General features: G+C 42.4%; 2 protein-coding genes across 4 annotated transcripts in view; one reads left to right on the forward strand and one right to left on the reverse strand.

The window, feature by feature from the left end:
• Positions 1–10: 10 nt before the first annotated feature.
• Positions 11–8,213, reverse strand: lsm14ab (LSM14A mRNA processing body assembly factor b). 3 transcript variants are annotated; one of them, XM_073464177.1, is made up of 10 exons: positions 7,908–8,213; positions 7,045–7,208; positions 5,909–6,059; positions 4,796–4,990; positions 4,525–4,608; positions 3,966–4,142; positions 3,383–3,518; positions 2,811–2,837; positions 2,200–2,440; positions 11–2,113 (listed from the first exon to the last, which is right to left on the reverse strand). In XM_073464177.1, exons 1-10 carry the CDS (start codon positions 8,029–8,031, stop codon positions 2,090–2,092), a joined length of 1,323 nt encoding a protein of 440 aa, XP_073320278.1. In that variant the 5' UTR covers positions 8,032–8,213; the 3' UTR covers positions 11–2,089. The 3 variants fall into 3 exon arrangements, with proteins under 3 accessions (XP_073320278.1, XP_073320279.1, XP_073320280.1); XM_073464178.1 differs by having other exon boundaries at positions 11–2,110; positions 7,908–8,118; XM_073464179.1 differs by lacking the exon at positions 2,811–2,837 and having other exon boundaries at positions 7,908–8,118.
• A 686-nt stretch (positions 8,214–8,899) lies between these two features.
• LOC140994217 (transcription initiation factor TFIID subunit 4-like) overlaps positions 8,900–13,729 on the forward strand; it is an 88,572-nt gene continuing 83,742 nt past the window's right edge. The window contains exons 1-2 of the mRNA XM_073463778.1: positions 8,900–10,280; positions 12,619–12,779. Of these exons, the coding sequence (XP_073319879.1) occupies positions 8,900–10,280; positions 12,619–12,779 (1,542 nt within the window). The remainder of the gene's footprint in view (positions 10,281–12,618; positions 12,780–13,729) is intronic.

The following is a 13,729-nucleotide window of genomic DNA, read 5'->3' on the forward strand; positions in this document are numbered from 1 at the left end:
GAGACATGGCTATTGTACAACTCTTTATTCGTTTTTTTTTTTTACGTAAAAACTCCATTTTGCTGATATTCTCAAGAAAACAATTCTTGGTTTACAATTCCAGTGACTGGAAGGAGTAACAAACATATGAAAACATGTCAGTCTGTAATAGTTCAGTAATACATTTTGTCCCAAATCCAATCTTGCTGGTTATTGCTAAAGCCCATATAAAGTGATGGTTTCTATGGCTATCATGCGGTGATTAGCAATCTGTGCAATATCCAGTTGAACAGCACAATTTCGACTGGGCTGCTTTGTTCTAAACAACCACAGCTACTGAGAAGGATCTAGTTTTTTTCACCTTGTAGTGCTATCAATACTTTTGTCAAAAGGTGACCTTTAAGTTAAAGGGAGAGCTGTAGAAAATTCACCACTCTGAAGGCAAAAGTACTCTGAAGTCCCTAAAGTACTAACAAATCAGAGTCAAACAGAAAAAGAAATATCCCACCTCCCAACAACACACTGGCACTTCATCCAGTTCTTGTCCCTTTGTTTACGAGTCGGTAAAAAAAATAAATTCACTCCAGAGAACAATCACATTGACAACAATGCAACAAGAGAGGAGCTGCAAACAAGCCAGAGGGCTGAGCGATCAGAATTTTTTTACCATTCGTATTGAACGTACGTTTTGAGACATCATTCAATCCATTAATGAGATTGCCTAGAAACAATCCTTACAACACTGCAAGTAGTTCATTCTGCAGTGGACACAGCTGAATGCAGCCAGTGGGAAAACAATGCAGATGACAAAAAAACGGCAAGACAATTCAAATGTCTGGTAACAAAATGAGAATGTGCTCTAACAGACGGCTCAGTATGTTTTGGACATAGAAAGGTAGAAGTACTAAAATGAGATAACATGTACAGATGGGCTGTCAATTATTTTTGCTCAGCTGAATGCTCACACATTGTTTTTGGCAATATAGCAGAGCATTATTTATCCAAATGTAAATTGAATGAACTGAGAAAGAACTTCTAAAGGCATTCAGAGTAATGGATGTACCTTTTCCACAGACACAAATCATGGGAATGCTGTTTGTTTAGTCTACTATAAAAAACAGACCCGGTCAAAAAACAAATCTACAGTCAACAAATACTTCTAAGGCTAATGCTGTAAACCCCATACATCAATGAAATGACTGGTTCCTATTGATTGCCTGAGTGAGGCTTTCATTCACAGGCCCCCAGAGGTTCAACTACAAAACGTAAAGCAGAAACAGAATTACTCTCGTGTGGGAGGTTTGAGAGGTTTTTCTAAATACTGAATACACATTTATTAAAAATCTAAACTAAAAAAAGTCTGTCTTGAGAGCCACAATTTGCTGGGGGCACTAAGCTGAAGATCCACCAGTTCATCCATAACAGCTTACCCTTCGGAGGGTAATAAGGGGGTTGGACACAGTGCGAAAGGTGGTCGCCAGTTAACCGAGCCAAAGATGAGCTTGATATACATTCGTTCATTACGATACTCAGATCAGATGTTGTTACTTTCAGCTGGCTGTGATCTCACTACTTCATTGAGAAATGACAGATGTCCAAAAAAAAGACTAAACTTTTCCTGCAAACTGGGTAAAAATACTGAACACATGACAACCAAACTGAGTCGGTCTGCGCACAGACAAATATGCAACAGGCAATGCAGTGAAATTTGGTGATAACAAACATCGAAATAACAAAAACTGAAAGAAAAAGAAAAAATAAAGCTATCGATCACATGAACTGTGATCCACTCACAGTATCAGTGGGCTTTCTGCATACAGCTTACAATATCAAAGACTTGAACTTCAGTAAGAAATGAACTTGATTGATGCAAAAATACAGCAGAAGTATTTACACATGTTCTTGTCGATCTGGTGACTGGGGAACAAAACAAAAAGCCTGTTTCTCAAATTGGAGAAAAGGGAGCTGCACTCTCACCCCCTGATGTGAAGCAGTCGACCCCGGTGCTGGTGACTGAGAGGATGTCTTCATTCTGTCTGTCAAAACGTTGAAACCAGAGAGTTTCTTCAACAGGAATCATTGCATGATGGAGGGGCTACGACTCTTTGTACTATGCAGCCACCTTATTATCCTTCTGGAAAAAAAACAACAAAAGTTTAGAACAATCATCCCTCTCCTTTTCTACATACCGCACTTTAATAATACATTTTAATAACTCACCCTGTATTCAAAGTCAGAGAAATCCCGGCCTCCTCTGCCACCTCTGAATCCGCCTCTGAAACCAGGAGGGGCACCCCGGGGTGGCCCGAAGGAACCTCTGCTCATTGGTCGTCCTCGGCCTCCGCGGGGACCCATGAAGCCTCGGCCACGGAAACCCCCTCTGCCTCGATTGTGTCTCAGTGGAATGCCGAATGTCTCAGAATTCATTCGTCTCTCTTCTGCCCAGGTCGACCTTCGCTGACTAAAACAGACAGAGACCAATCATGACCCGTCTGTCTTTTTGGGTAAAAACGGACCTCGACAAACATGAAACACTAAGAGGAGGCATCACAGGGGAAAATGGGGATTTTGGCTCTCAATGTCAACAAATATCTTTTCAAGCATTTAAGATTATTAGAAAATAACATGAACTGGTGTATCGTTATGAAAAAACAGTAATAGTTCAAATCTCTCTCTATGTGGTGGGAAGTCACCCCACCCGGAAAACATTTTGCTCCGATAACACAAAATCCATGTATTTGTGTGTTTATTTTTCATGAGAACTTCCAGATTTTGGTCCCATTCATCTGAGGGCCCTCCCTTCAACAGAGCTAAAAAAACATATGACATACCTTGAAAATCCTCCTCCACCCGATTTACTAGTAGAGATGAAAACAAAAGGGTATTAATAGTGTACGATTGGCAAGTTTGATTAGAAACAATTATGGTTATGTTCAATGTATAGAGGTTAGTTTAGAGAATAATTCACACAGATACTGTTCAGATCGACAGTAACACCGTCAGAAACAGGGTAGTTCTCCGTCATCTGGCAAAACACTGTTGGCCAATCAGATGTGAAAACGTGTGTCCAGGTAGATTAACACCTAGTGGCAAATAATCTGCCAATTCCACTGGTTAAGTTGCATGTGTTGAGACAGAACACCAAATGTAGGATGTCTTGATAAGATCCTGTCTCAACTCAGATAAACTACTGCACCTGCTTGGTATGTTTTTCCACAGGAAACAGAAGTAACACAGACTGTTGCCTTTTTTTGATGGTGCTACTATCGGTGTGAACACAGTTTTAACTGTAAGCAGTAAGCATCGGAACAAAATCAGAAAAGACCAGATTAAGTTTCAGTTCAAGAAACAATTAAATTGTTAATTAATTAGTCCATCAGATCAAGAATGTGAACTGTGGTACCTTGCGCCATCACAGGACAGGTTATCGAAGAAGGATTTGGTCTTGTCATAGTAGCATGAGCTGTTCACAGCCTCCTCCTCCTCAGTGGTCTGATGTTCTGAGTCTGCAGTTTCTTCTCCATTCTGCACCTTGTCATCTGTGGTGATGTTGGAAGACATTTTTGTATTGTATTATTTAAAAGGTTGTCAGAATGCATTGAAGATGAATGGAAAAAACAAAAACAATCTGTATATTTGTGTCCATCTCATGAAACATAAAACATTAATGATTTAATACTGTGCAAAGAAATCGATAGTTCTACCATAGATTTCCTTTTGGTTGTGACCTTGTTTTCTTGGGTTTTTGCTGACAAAAATAAACAAGATGCAAACAGTCTTGCCCTTTACAAATGTCAATAACTGCCTCTGATATGGTCAACACATTTTTGAAGACACACAATCTCAATCTGTGCATCTTGGTTTTAGCCTATAAGGCGACCTGACAAGAACTGTCCACTGATCACAAATTAATGCAGCGCTTGTTTTTCAACTTGTAGCTGGTGGCAGCTTGTAGCCCATGTGAATACTGAAGAAAGACACTTTACCTTTCAGTTTGAGCTTGTTCTGGAGCTCTTTGTCAATCTCATCTTTGTTGAACTGGGCGTTGGCAGTCTCAAAGTCAAAGTCTTCTTCAAACTTCATGGGGCCATCCCTACGGACGTTTACTTTGCCTCTGCTGCGGTTTCCTCTTCCACGGCCACGGCGGTGGGACTGAGCAGCAGCTGAGAAAAAACAGGGGCAAAACTGAAATCCAGCAATACTCCAACAAGCAACATCCAGGCCTGTGCAAAGTGTACAGTCAACAATGTTGGGTCAAGGTTGCTTTAACTTTGAACAACAGCACATAGTATTTAAAATGGAACCATGTATTTAAGTTTTAAGTGCTGACCATCAGCTTTAATTTGACTTCTAAAATCAAGGGCGATGCGAAAATAAAATGTATTTTCCCCCACTCAACATAAGACATTTACTTTGTGAACAATCAAGCACCTCAGGGGGAAACGAATGACTTGATCACAGTGAAAATTGTTGGAAACAAACATTTTAGTGGCTGCAATTAAGTGTGTTAATGGGTATTCTTAAGTAATCGTGAAAACTACTTACCAGCAGCTTGGTGTCTGTTAGGATCCCTGTTTTCAACAGCACCGTGTTCATTATCTGGCTGTGAAACCTTCTGAACCTCAGGAGCTGAACAGCAAAACCAACATTCACCATCAATTTAACTCAAAAAACAGCTGTAAGGCTCAAACAAAGCACTAAATGCATGTGCGCACAGTGGTTAAGAAACTTTCAGGCTACCACAGACACATTAAAGATTCATTAAACTTTTAACTTTGTGGAAATTAACTATTACATGTCCAGCAGGTATCTTTACCTTTTCGTTGCTCCAGGAGGTCTGGGGGCATCTGGCTGCCAGCAGTGGTACCTGGGGGTCTGGGAGCTGCAGCCCCCGATTGACTCCTCTGTCCTACAGGTGCCGTCGGTGCTGGGGCAGCTGACGCTGGGGCCTGCACTGGCTTCTCCAGGGGGGCACTTTTTGTTAAAGAGTCATGCTTGGGACTGGTGCGCCCTGGAGAAGACGGCAAAGACATTTTCAAATTATATGATTTTCTTAAGCAGAGAGGACTTTACTAGGTGACAGAGGCAGTGAGAGTCTAGTGGTGCACTTGATCCTGAGTGATACAACACGACACACAACATAATGCCAAAGTAGCAAAACGTGTGGAAATAACTCCTGTAACTGTGAAGAAGGCCCTTATATTTTGACACAAATGGACATCACTGATATTTAATATTTAACCAGGCCAGTATCAGCTCTGTGTATTTGCAAAGCAATCAAATAAATTGATAACAAACACACAGGAATGCAATCTAGCACTTTAAAATGTCCCAGCTTCAGTTTATCTGAAATGTGTTGCTTGATTGTCTCCACTTATCCCAGCCCAACACATGTTGGGGGTTCAGGTGCAAAGCAGGACACTCAAAAGACAACATGCAGCTGTGCTCTGTGCAAAAACAGCAGGAATCAGCTGCTGCTCCAGATTTGCCAGGGAAACAGATGCCTTGCTTACATGGCTGGTTTTTGAAAACTTTTCAGTCATTAAAAAAAGGGGTTACACAGATTATGGCAGTAACTATAAACGTAATTCTACGGCTTCTAACCTTTACATATATCTGCCATGGCCAGTAGTTCTCAAACAGAGCTGAGCAATAGGGGTGAATTAATATCACAACATTTTAAAAAGGATATTTGTGTGTCAAGTGATTTATACAAGCATTAATATGTTAAATACACCAATAATAAGCTATATAATGGGTAATGTCCTGCTGATTTTGTGGTTTTGCGAGTTTGAGTTCATTAGTTCAAAAGAAAAAAAACAATTACATCCTGCTGAAACTAGCAAAAACTTCCCAAAAATATGTCACAATATTGGGTGGAAACAGGAAGTATTAGACACTTATTTTGAATAAAAAAAACAATCCTTACCTCCTGCCCCAGCAGATCCAAACTGCTGAGATGCGAGGGGTGCAACACCAAACTGACTGTATGGTGCAACAGGGGCCCTGCTGAATGGAGCATAGGGCCCAGCTGACTGGAATGAAGGAGGTGGTGCAGCATTGCTGGTTCCAATTGATGACTAGAAAAACAAACATACATTTACAAACATACATACATACATTTGAAAAACACTGACTGAAAAACAGCTCTTCACACAAATTCACATGGGTTTTACGGAGGATGAAAACATTATTTTTGATGCAGTCATTTCTGACCATTGACACTGATAAAATCATCTCTATGAGACAGGAATATGCAACTGTAGTTTGGAAAACATAACTGCTTGTTGTGACGCTCACTATCCCAGTTGCGTAAGTTCATGTAAAAAAAAAAACTTGTGCCAAACTTGTGCATTCAGTGAGCCACACTTACAAGCAGGACAGTTTATGATTATTGAAACCATGAGAACCGAAATTATAAACAAAAGTTTCAGTTGCAAAGAAAGCGATTAAACAAATTTTGACTCATGGAGCGGCAGGTGTCCTATGAAGGCAAATCTGATTTAACGTTCTTGTGTTGTGCAGGCTGGCTTACTGGGAGACATTGAAAATAAAATCAAATTGAGCACAATTAATGTTATCAGATACATCTGAGCATCACCTGCTTGAAAACGTCAAAATGCGTGCCATGGAAAGGGTCATTCAGATCTAAAACAGTTGATGATTTGATTGTGTTTCAATATACTGATGTTTCGACAAAATTCTCATGATGAGATATGTGGTTTGGAGTTCTCATGCCAAAGTACTTGAGAAGAAAAACGTTTATAAAGATCGCAGAATTAAAAAGAAACTCTGGTAAAAAAATTAAAAAAATCATACATGTGATATTGGTAGAGACGATTGCAGTACTAAGTTGAAATATGCCTTTTCACAGCAGACATTCTGGCTTGTCATTGGAGGTAAAGCACACCTATTACTATCAACATTCGACGATGGCTCTCTTCTACTCAAATAACCCAGTGAACCCACATGCACAATGCGTGAACCCCCCCAAAAATGTGCTAAAGTTTTGCTATCACATATACAGCTATTTTACAGTTCAAGAATGCATCCACATCAACTTACTTGAACTATGGCAGGGTCCTGAGGGAGGCTGCTAGTGGCTTTGGGTGGCTCACAAACTGTGAGGTCCTTGATATCACTTCCTCGGAAGATGATGTACTCAAACACTTCCTCCCGAGGTGGAATAGGCCTTTCGGTGGGCCGGTCTTCGGTTCCGAAAGAGCGAACTGTTTGGGAAAATTCACAGGAAAACTTAAATGACTTCACACCATTAGTTTATTGAGTAGATCTGTGTATCAGTGTAGATCCTTGCACGGGGCAGTATACCACATTTAACACTTACTGTCTCTCACAGGAGTGGTATAATGTACTTTTAAATACTATGAGTAGTGACATACCATTGAGCTATTTTTATGTACTGTTTTTTTGTTTTTTAAGAAAATGTTCATAGTTCAAGAGGCCACATGTCAAAAGGTATCCAACAATACAATTACTCCAAGGAAGGATCAACTTTTACTTGAATCACCAGCTAAAAGCTTTCTAGGATAAAGACTGTAGTGAGTGAGTTCGTTGTCTGACCTCACTTGACACGAGTTAAAAATAAATACATAAATGTAACTTATCAAATAGCCAGCATTTAAACATTTAGAAGGAGATGTTTGATAGTAATATAGGACTTCTAAAATACGGTATACAGCTTAGCACTCAGCAGTGAGAGAGTGAGAGTCCAAACACAAGGTAAACAAAGGAAGCAAAGTGTTAACTACAGCCCCACTTAGCTATAGACGGCTAGCTGGCTACAAAGCTAGCCAACAAAGCTAACTGCGCTGACATTAATTTCACTCTTCCAGTCGCTTTACACGTTTCTAAGCCGTTGTTTAGCCTTTTCTACGTACTGCAGTCCACCTCCTGGTCACTTAACTTACCCTTAGCGAGAGCTACTGTCGAGTTTTCAGTGTCAATGGTGTACAAAATCCCTTCATAGCGGATCTCGGCCTTGGAGATTAGGCTAATTTTGCTGCCAATGTACGGCGTCCCTCCTCCGCTCATTTTCGTCTTCTGCTCTCAATAACGCTCTTACTGCCACGAAATCTGTTTAATGTCAAACGCGAGGGTACTTGTGTTGCTTTCGGAGCCGTAGTTTTAATGCTACATTACACGAACTACGAAGTTACGCCGTGAGTCGGACTCGCTCGGTTCACGGACTGATTCCTACCACGACATGGCCGTTTGCATTTTCCTTCGCCCCGCCGCAAAGGATGCTGGGAGACGGGCTGCGTCTTAATCTTCTGAAGTCGCATCCTCTGCTACACACTTCCTCCCTTTCGCACGAACGAAAACGGATTGTTTGACAAAAAACATTAAAAACTCGGGCTCGTATTTAGATTACACGTGTTTTTTTAATTGCCTTTTATTATTTATTTCTTCAGGGAAGAAAACGAGTCGGCTAATCCTAGGGTGCTAAACAGAGATTTGAGATACAGCCATTTTATCATATCGCGAGATTACACATGCGGGACTCTCTCCACCCTCCACCCTGCCCCCATATTGCTGGATAATAACATTTTTAGATGCAGAAAATGCAAAAATGCCTCTTGACAAACCAAATTGCGTTTTTGGTTGCAAACACTGAACATTATTAAACACCTAGAAGGTTTCTGATGGGCGCCAGATATCGTAGTTCTTGGTCGTTACGTAACTACACGTTACTTACACACTTGTGCAACAGCTCTTCATCACAGTTCATTAAATAAGACTTGAAATAAAAAAAACAAAAAGAAAAAACATAAAAAAAAATACAACTAGGACGCCCCCCCTTCCTCTAATGACGTCAGATTCATTCCCACAATGCCCAGTAACACGCATGCGCACTGTAAATAAATAAAAAAAAAAATATAAGAGCTATCTGTGATCAGAGATGGCGGGCGCCTCCGACCCCCTGGAAGATATGCTCTTTTCAGAGGTGGATGAAAAAGCCGTGAGCGACCTGGTGGGCTCGTTGGAGTCACAGCTCGCCGGCCAAAGCAACCCAGCAGGGAAAACGGACGAAAACGGAGGCGCTGGCTCGGTGCCCCCCGCTAACCATCACTTAGGAAAAACGCTACCAGCTCCGGTGGGCACCACAACACCAGAACAACAACAACACGGACGGCGTAATAAACCCGAGATGCGCCAGGAGATCAACTCTAAAGACGTGAGCCCGGATAAAACTGTCACATCTCCACCCGCGGGCTGCACCCCGTCCTCCGGCGAGCCGTCCGCCGGTGTTAACGCCACTGGCGGCGGGTCGCAATCACATGGAGCATCCATCACAACACTGACCGCGTCTGGCGTGTCAACTTTGGCGTCCACGCCGGCCAGCATCAGCACCGCGTCCGGCCGGGGGTCTAAGGTTAGCCCGGAAGCTAGCCCGCCGAGAAAACGCATCGCCACCCCGCGGAGGAGCGCCTCGGCTCGGATAAAGAGTTTGAACGGCGCCGCTGTAGCGACGCGGAGGAGCAGCAGCAGCAGCACAGCGGCGGCTGAGAGCGTTATTAGCTCCGCGGACACCGGCGACCCAAGTCCGCCAAACTCCACCCGACCGGCGACATCCTCCATCAACACCTCGACTTTCACCTTATCCAACGCGAACCTCCCCGTGGGTCAGTCGGCCATCGCGCTGGACCGGGGGACTCCCACCATCGCTTTGCACAGACTCCCGAGTCACATCGTGGCGAGCATCGCCCAGAACGGCAACGGGACCAGCGCGTCGGCCTTGGTCCAGCAGGGCACTCGCTTAGGAGCCGTCACCTCCTCAGCTCCACAGGGAAACCACGGCAAACCCGTCACGGACACTGGGGCTTCCCAAGCGGACGATTGTCAGTCCAAAATTGTAATGTCAAGCCAGTCTGGTAGTGTCAACTCTGTAATAAGCACTGTTCCCCCTGCGCCTTCTGTTGTCACACCACCAACAACTACTCCTGCAGCAGCAGCAGCAGCAGCAGCCACCACCACCACCACCACCACCACAGTGAGCCAGCCTCTGAGCTCTGCCCCAGCTGCTGCTGCTGCTGCTGGGGTCACAGGGGTGGCAACAAGTTCTGTATGTGGAGCCGGTCAGACTACATCAGTGACTACAACCCTCAGCATGGTCAGGCCCACAGCCCCCTCTCCGACACCCGCTGTGGCCACCTCTGCACAGTCTCAACCCCGTCCCGGGCTTCCAGCACCTCAGAGGATCGTAGCCCCCCAGCTGATTGTCAGACCGCCTCAGCAGCAGACGACCATTCAGCTGCCCCCCGGGTTTACCATCCCACCGGGTAAGGTTTGCAGGAGGTGGGAGGACAGCAGCAAAGAAGCCGCTGTTTACAGCTGTGTTAAAATGACCTTATGTCTTGTATGTGTACGTGTGACACCCTGTTCTTTGTATCATGTTTGTCTGAATGTGTTGGGCAAGCTTTCCAACTTATTCTGTGTTCATATTGTATCTTGTATGTGCCTGATCCTCAGGTGCTGTGAGTCTTTAGCATGGCCACCTGGGGAGTCAAACACTTCACCCAGCGGCGTTTAGCGCTATGATGGGCCGACTGAGCTGTGCAAAGTTTAAAGAATACACCAAGCATCCTTAACAGCACATTAACATGACATTTATACCACAATTGTGACATTAAAAAGAGGAAATAAGACGAAACTTACATGACTTTTTCACGTAAGAGTGTGCCAAATGACATTCATCTGCACTTATGAGTTATTTAGCTGATGCCGAATCTCCCTAAGAGATGAATCCTGTGATTTTTATGCTCACTAGAAAATGTGACCATGTGTCACACTTCTACCACACAGCAAATGATTTTATGAGTTCATTTGTATGAGTCCATTGTCAAGAAGACAATGACAAGTCTTGTAAAAAAAAATGTGACCACCAATGTACTCATACACCATATAGTGTTAACAAAATGACACATCCATTAACATGCTGTGGTAAATTGGTGAATGGCAGCAACTCTCATGACTGTCGACAAAGTTTTTAAACATGTATTTTTCCTTGTAGCATTTCAAAGAATAGGAATTAGAAGGATTTCCTATGCCTAGGTGCAAAAAAATATGGAGAAATACGTCTTGACATCAGTGTAAACGCATTAGCAACTTGAAATGTTCATCCATAGTGCATTAAGACAGTCAAAATATATACTCTGGCTACACACGGTACATAGAGTACTAGCAACATGAGTCCCTCAAAGTGTGCAGAATCACAAAAGATAATTCAAGGCAGCACTGGTGGAATTACTTTCTCAGAAGTGCCACATGCTTATCATACACTGGCTCTTTTATAACATTACTGCTGCCCAGGAAAAAGCAACTTAATAAGTGAAGACCTGTTGCCCTCCACGCAGAATGTGCAGGTTCTGTTTCTGTATTTTTCTCCGGTTGCTGTAAGTAAAGTTGGGGCTGCACAACTCGGCTGAGTAATATCGATCCTGTGGTTCCTTATTATTTAATAGTTTCAAAGCTCTAATGAAATCATCCAATTAACCTTAAAATCTGAGTGTGGATTCTCGCACACAAGCAACCGTGCAACGTTTTGTTTTTCCTAATTTGGATACCCTGTTTACCAGGTGTTTTCTACTTCATGGAAATTCTTCAAGGATAAACACATTTGTAATAAAACATTGTGTCTTGACCTTTAACTCTGATATCCATTCATGAATGGTAAAATGGGGAAGTAGCATTGTAAGCAGGGTTGTAGTGCAGTGAAATAAACAACAGCACATGATGGGCTATCCTGATATATGAAAAAACAGATGAGAGGGAGAATTTAGACCATGGTTGCTTAGAACAGAGGAAGCTAATCATTTTGTTAAGAGTCATTTTAACCCATGGCCAGGTCTGTTTCAGCCTTGGTAAAGGTTAATATAGAACAGTGGTTGAACATTTAAATGGTACGACTTGAGGTTTAATTTTATAACAGACACCTTCCAGTCGATCAGAAACAAGTATTTTCGAGAGCTGCAACGATTAGTTAACAGAAAGAAATCACCAAATATTTTGATGATATCGTATGTAAAGTCAAGCATTAGCTGGTTCCAGTCTCTTCAATGAAAGGATTTGCAGCTTTTCTTTGTCATTTCTTGGGTTTTGGGCTGTTGGCTGGACAAAAAAAGCAATACGCAGACGTAATTTTGATGAGCACTTTTTTTTTTACAATTTTTGACGATTTATCGATTGATTTTGAAAACAAGCAGCAGTTTAAGTTATAATGAAAAAAATCATTAGTTGCAGCCCTAGTATTTTCAGCGTGCATGGCACAACATCATTCACCATTTAATTCTAGTGCACTAGTGACATAATAATTGATAGTTTCTGTTTGTTGCCATTTATTGTATCAATCAAATGATCTCACCTTTTTCCCATTCTTTTCTTAGTCTTGCTGTTGTGTTGTGTTTTAAAATTGTATTTACACTGGCTGCCTGTTTAGAGCATTTGTTTTTGCTGCTGTTTCGCCTGCCAGAATTTTTAAAAGTATACTTGGTTATCTGTGCAAGTGGCCAACAGAACCAAAAATATATCTGCATTTGGCTAGTAGCTGGTTCAAATACACTTCAATCGCTATGATGTGAAAGCGTTTCCTCTAATGAATGTTCCCTGTGATTGTTCAAGGGATGGTGTTGGTACGAACGGAGTTGGGCCAGCTAGTGATGGTTCCCCAGCAGGCCTTGGCTCAAGCTCAGGCTCAAGCTCAGGCTCAGGCCCAGAACAGCATCTCTCCACGACCTGCCACCCCCACAACAGGAGCATCCTTCAGAGTAACAACTCCACAGGTGAGACTCCACTGCAGAAACCCACACGGTAGCTGTTACCCATACACGTTCATTAGTATGACCACAGCGCACTGTATTACTGCACCGTAATGTTTCTTTACAGCTGAGGAGATGGGCTGTTAAACCCACATGACAGACCCGGCTGTGTACCGTGGTGTGCCTGGTTTTGACAGGCCTCAGGACACACGGCATAACAGGTTTTGTTTCCTTTTTGTTTCCCATCACTGAACAGATAATGAATCATCAGATTTGTGTGTACACATGCACGTCATGCACAATAGACTTACTAGTCTTGAAACATTGCTATGCAGGAATTTAATCTTAAGGTGGTGATTTTCATTTGGAAGAACAGATCATTGTTCTGTGCCTGGTTCCTGAATTAGATGCAGGGTTATCTTGTCTTTCTCTTATTCATTTTTTTTGGGAAACAAATAGGAAAATAATAGAATGCGGTAACGGCTTAGTAGGAGCGGTAAGGCTGCCATCTGGATCAACTGAAATTACTTTGCTGCCTGTTGTGAGAGACGTTGTAACACTGAAATATTTGTGAATGAGGCTTTCCTAAGGGAAACCCCTAAAAATAGCAACTATTTTTCAAATTCACGTAGGTCTCTAACATGTAGGCCTCCTTACGTCAAGTGCACCTACAATATTAACCAAAAGATGCCAATATGTGAACATTATATACTCTCTTTACTATAATAAACACAAATTCTGATTTAAAAATGTATTATGAAAAAGTTGCCGTTGCTATAGGGTGGACACAGCTTTGTGGACCATGAACTGGTGCACAAACAGGCAGTAGAGCAATGAAAAAGCAACTCCGCTGAGTTCAATTATGCCTCTTAGAAGACTGTACAACATGTGGTTCACCAGTTATGAAAGGCGGGACAGTTAAGAGATGGGGAAGGAAAACTGCCGTCAATGAAAAAGGAACTCTGCGTCATGTA

The sequence above is a fragment of the Pagrus major genome, chromosome 4 (genome assembly GCF_040436345.1).
Source record: "Pagrus major chromosome 4, Pma_NU_1.0".
NCBI classification, from domain to species: Eukaryota; Metazoa; Chordata; class Actinopteri; order Spariformes; family Sparidae; genus Pagrus; species Pagrus major.

Bases quoted from the DNA above. Each gene is read 5' to 3' on its own strand.
- lsm14ab (XM_073464177.1), bottom strand. From the start codon at position 8,031: ATGAGCGGAGGAGGGACGCCGTACATTGGCAGCAAAATTAGCCTAATC. The intron at 4,143-4,524 runs GTAAGTAGTTTT...GTTTTTTCTCAG, and splicing joins TAACAGACACCAAGCTGCTG to CTGCTGCTCAGTCCCACCGC. The intron at 2,838-3,382 runs GTACCACAGTTC...CATCTCTACTAG, and splicing joins CTGTCCTGTGATGGCGCAAG to TAAATCGGGTGGAGGAGGAT.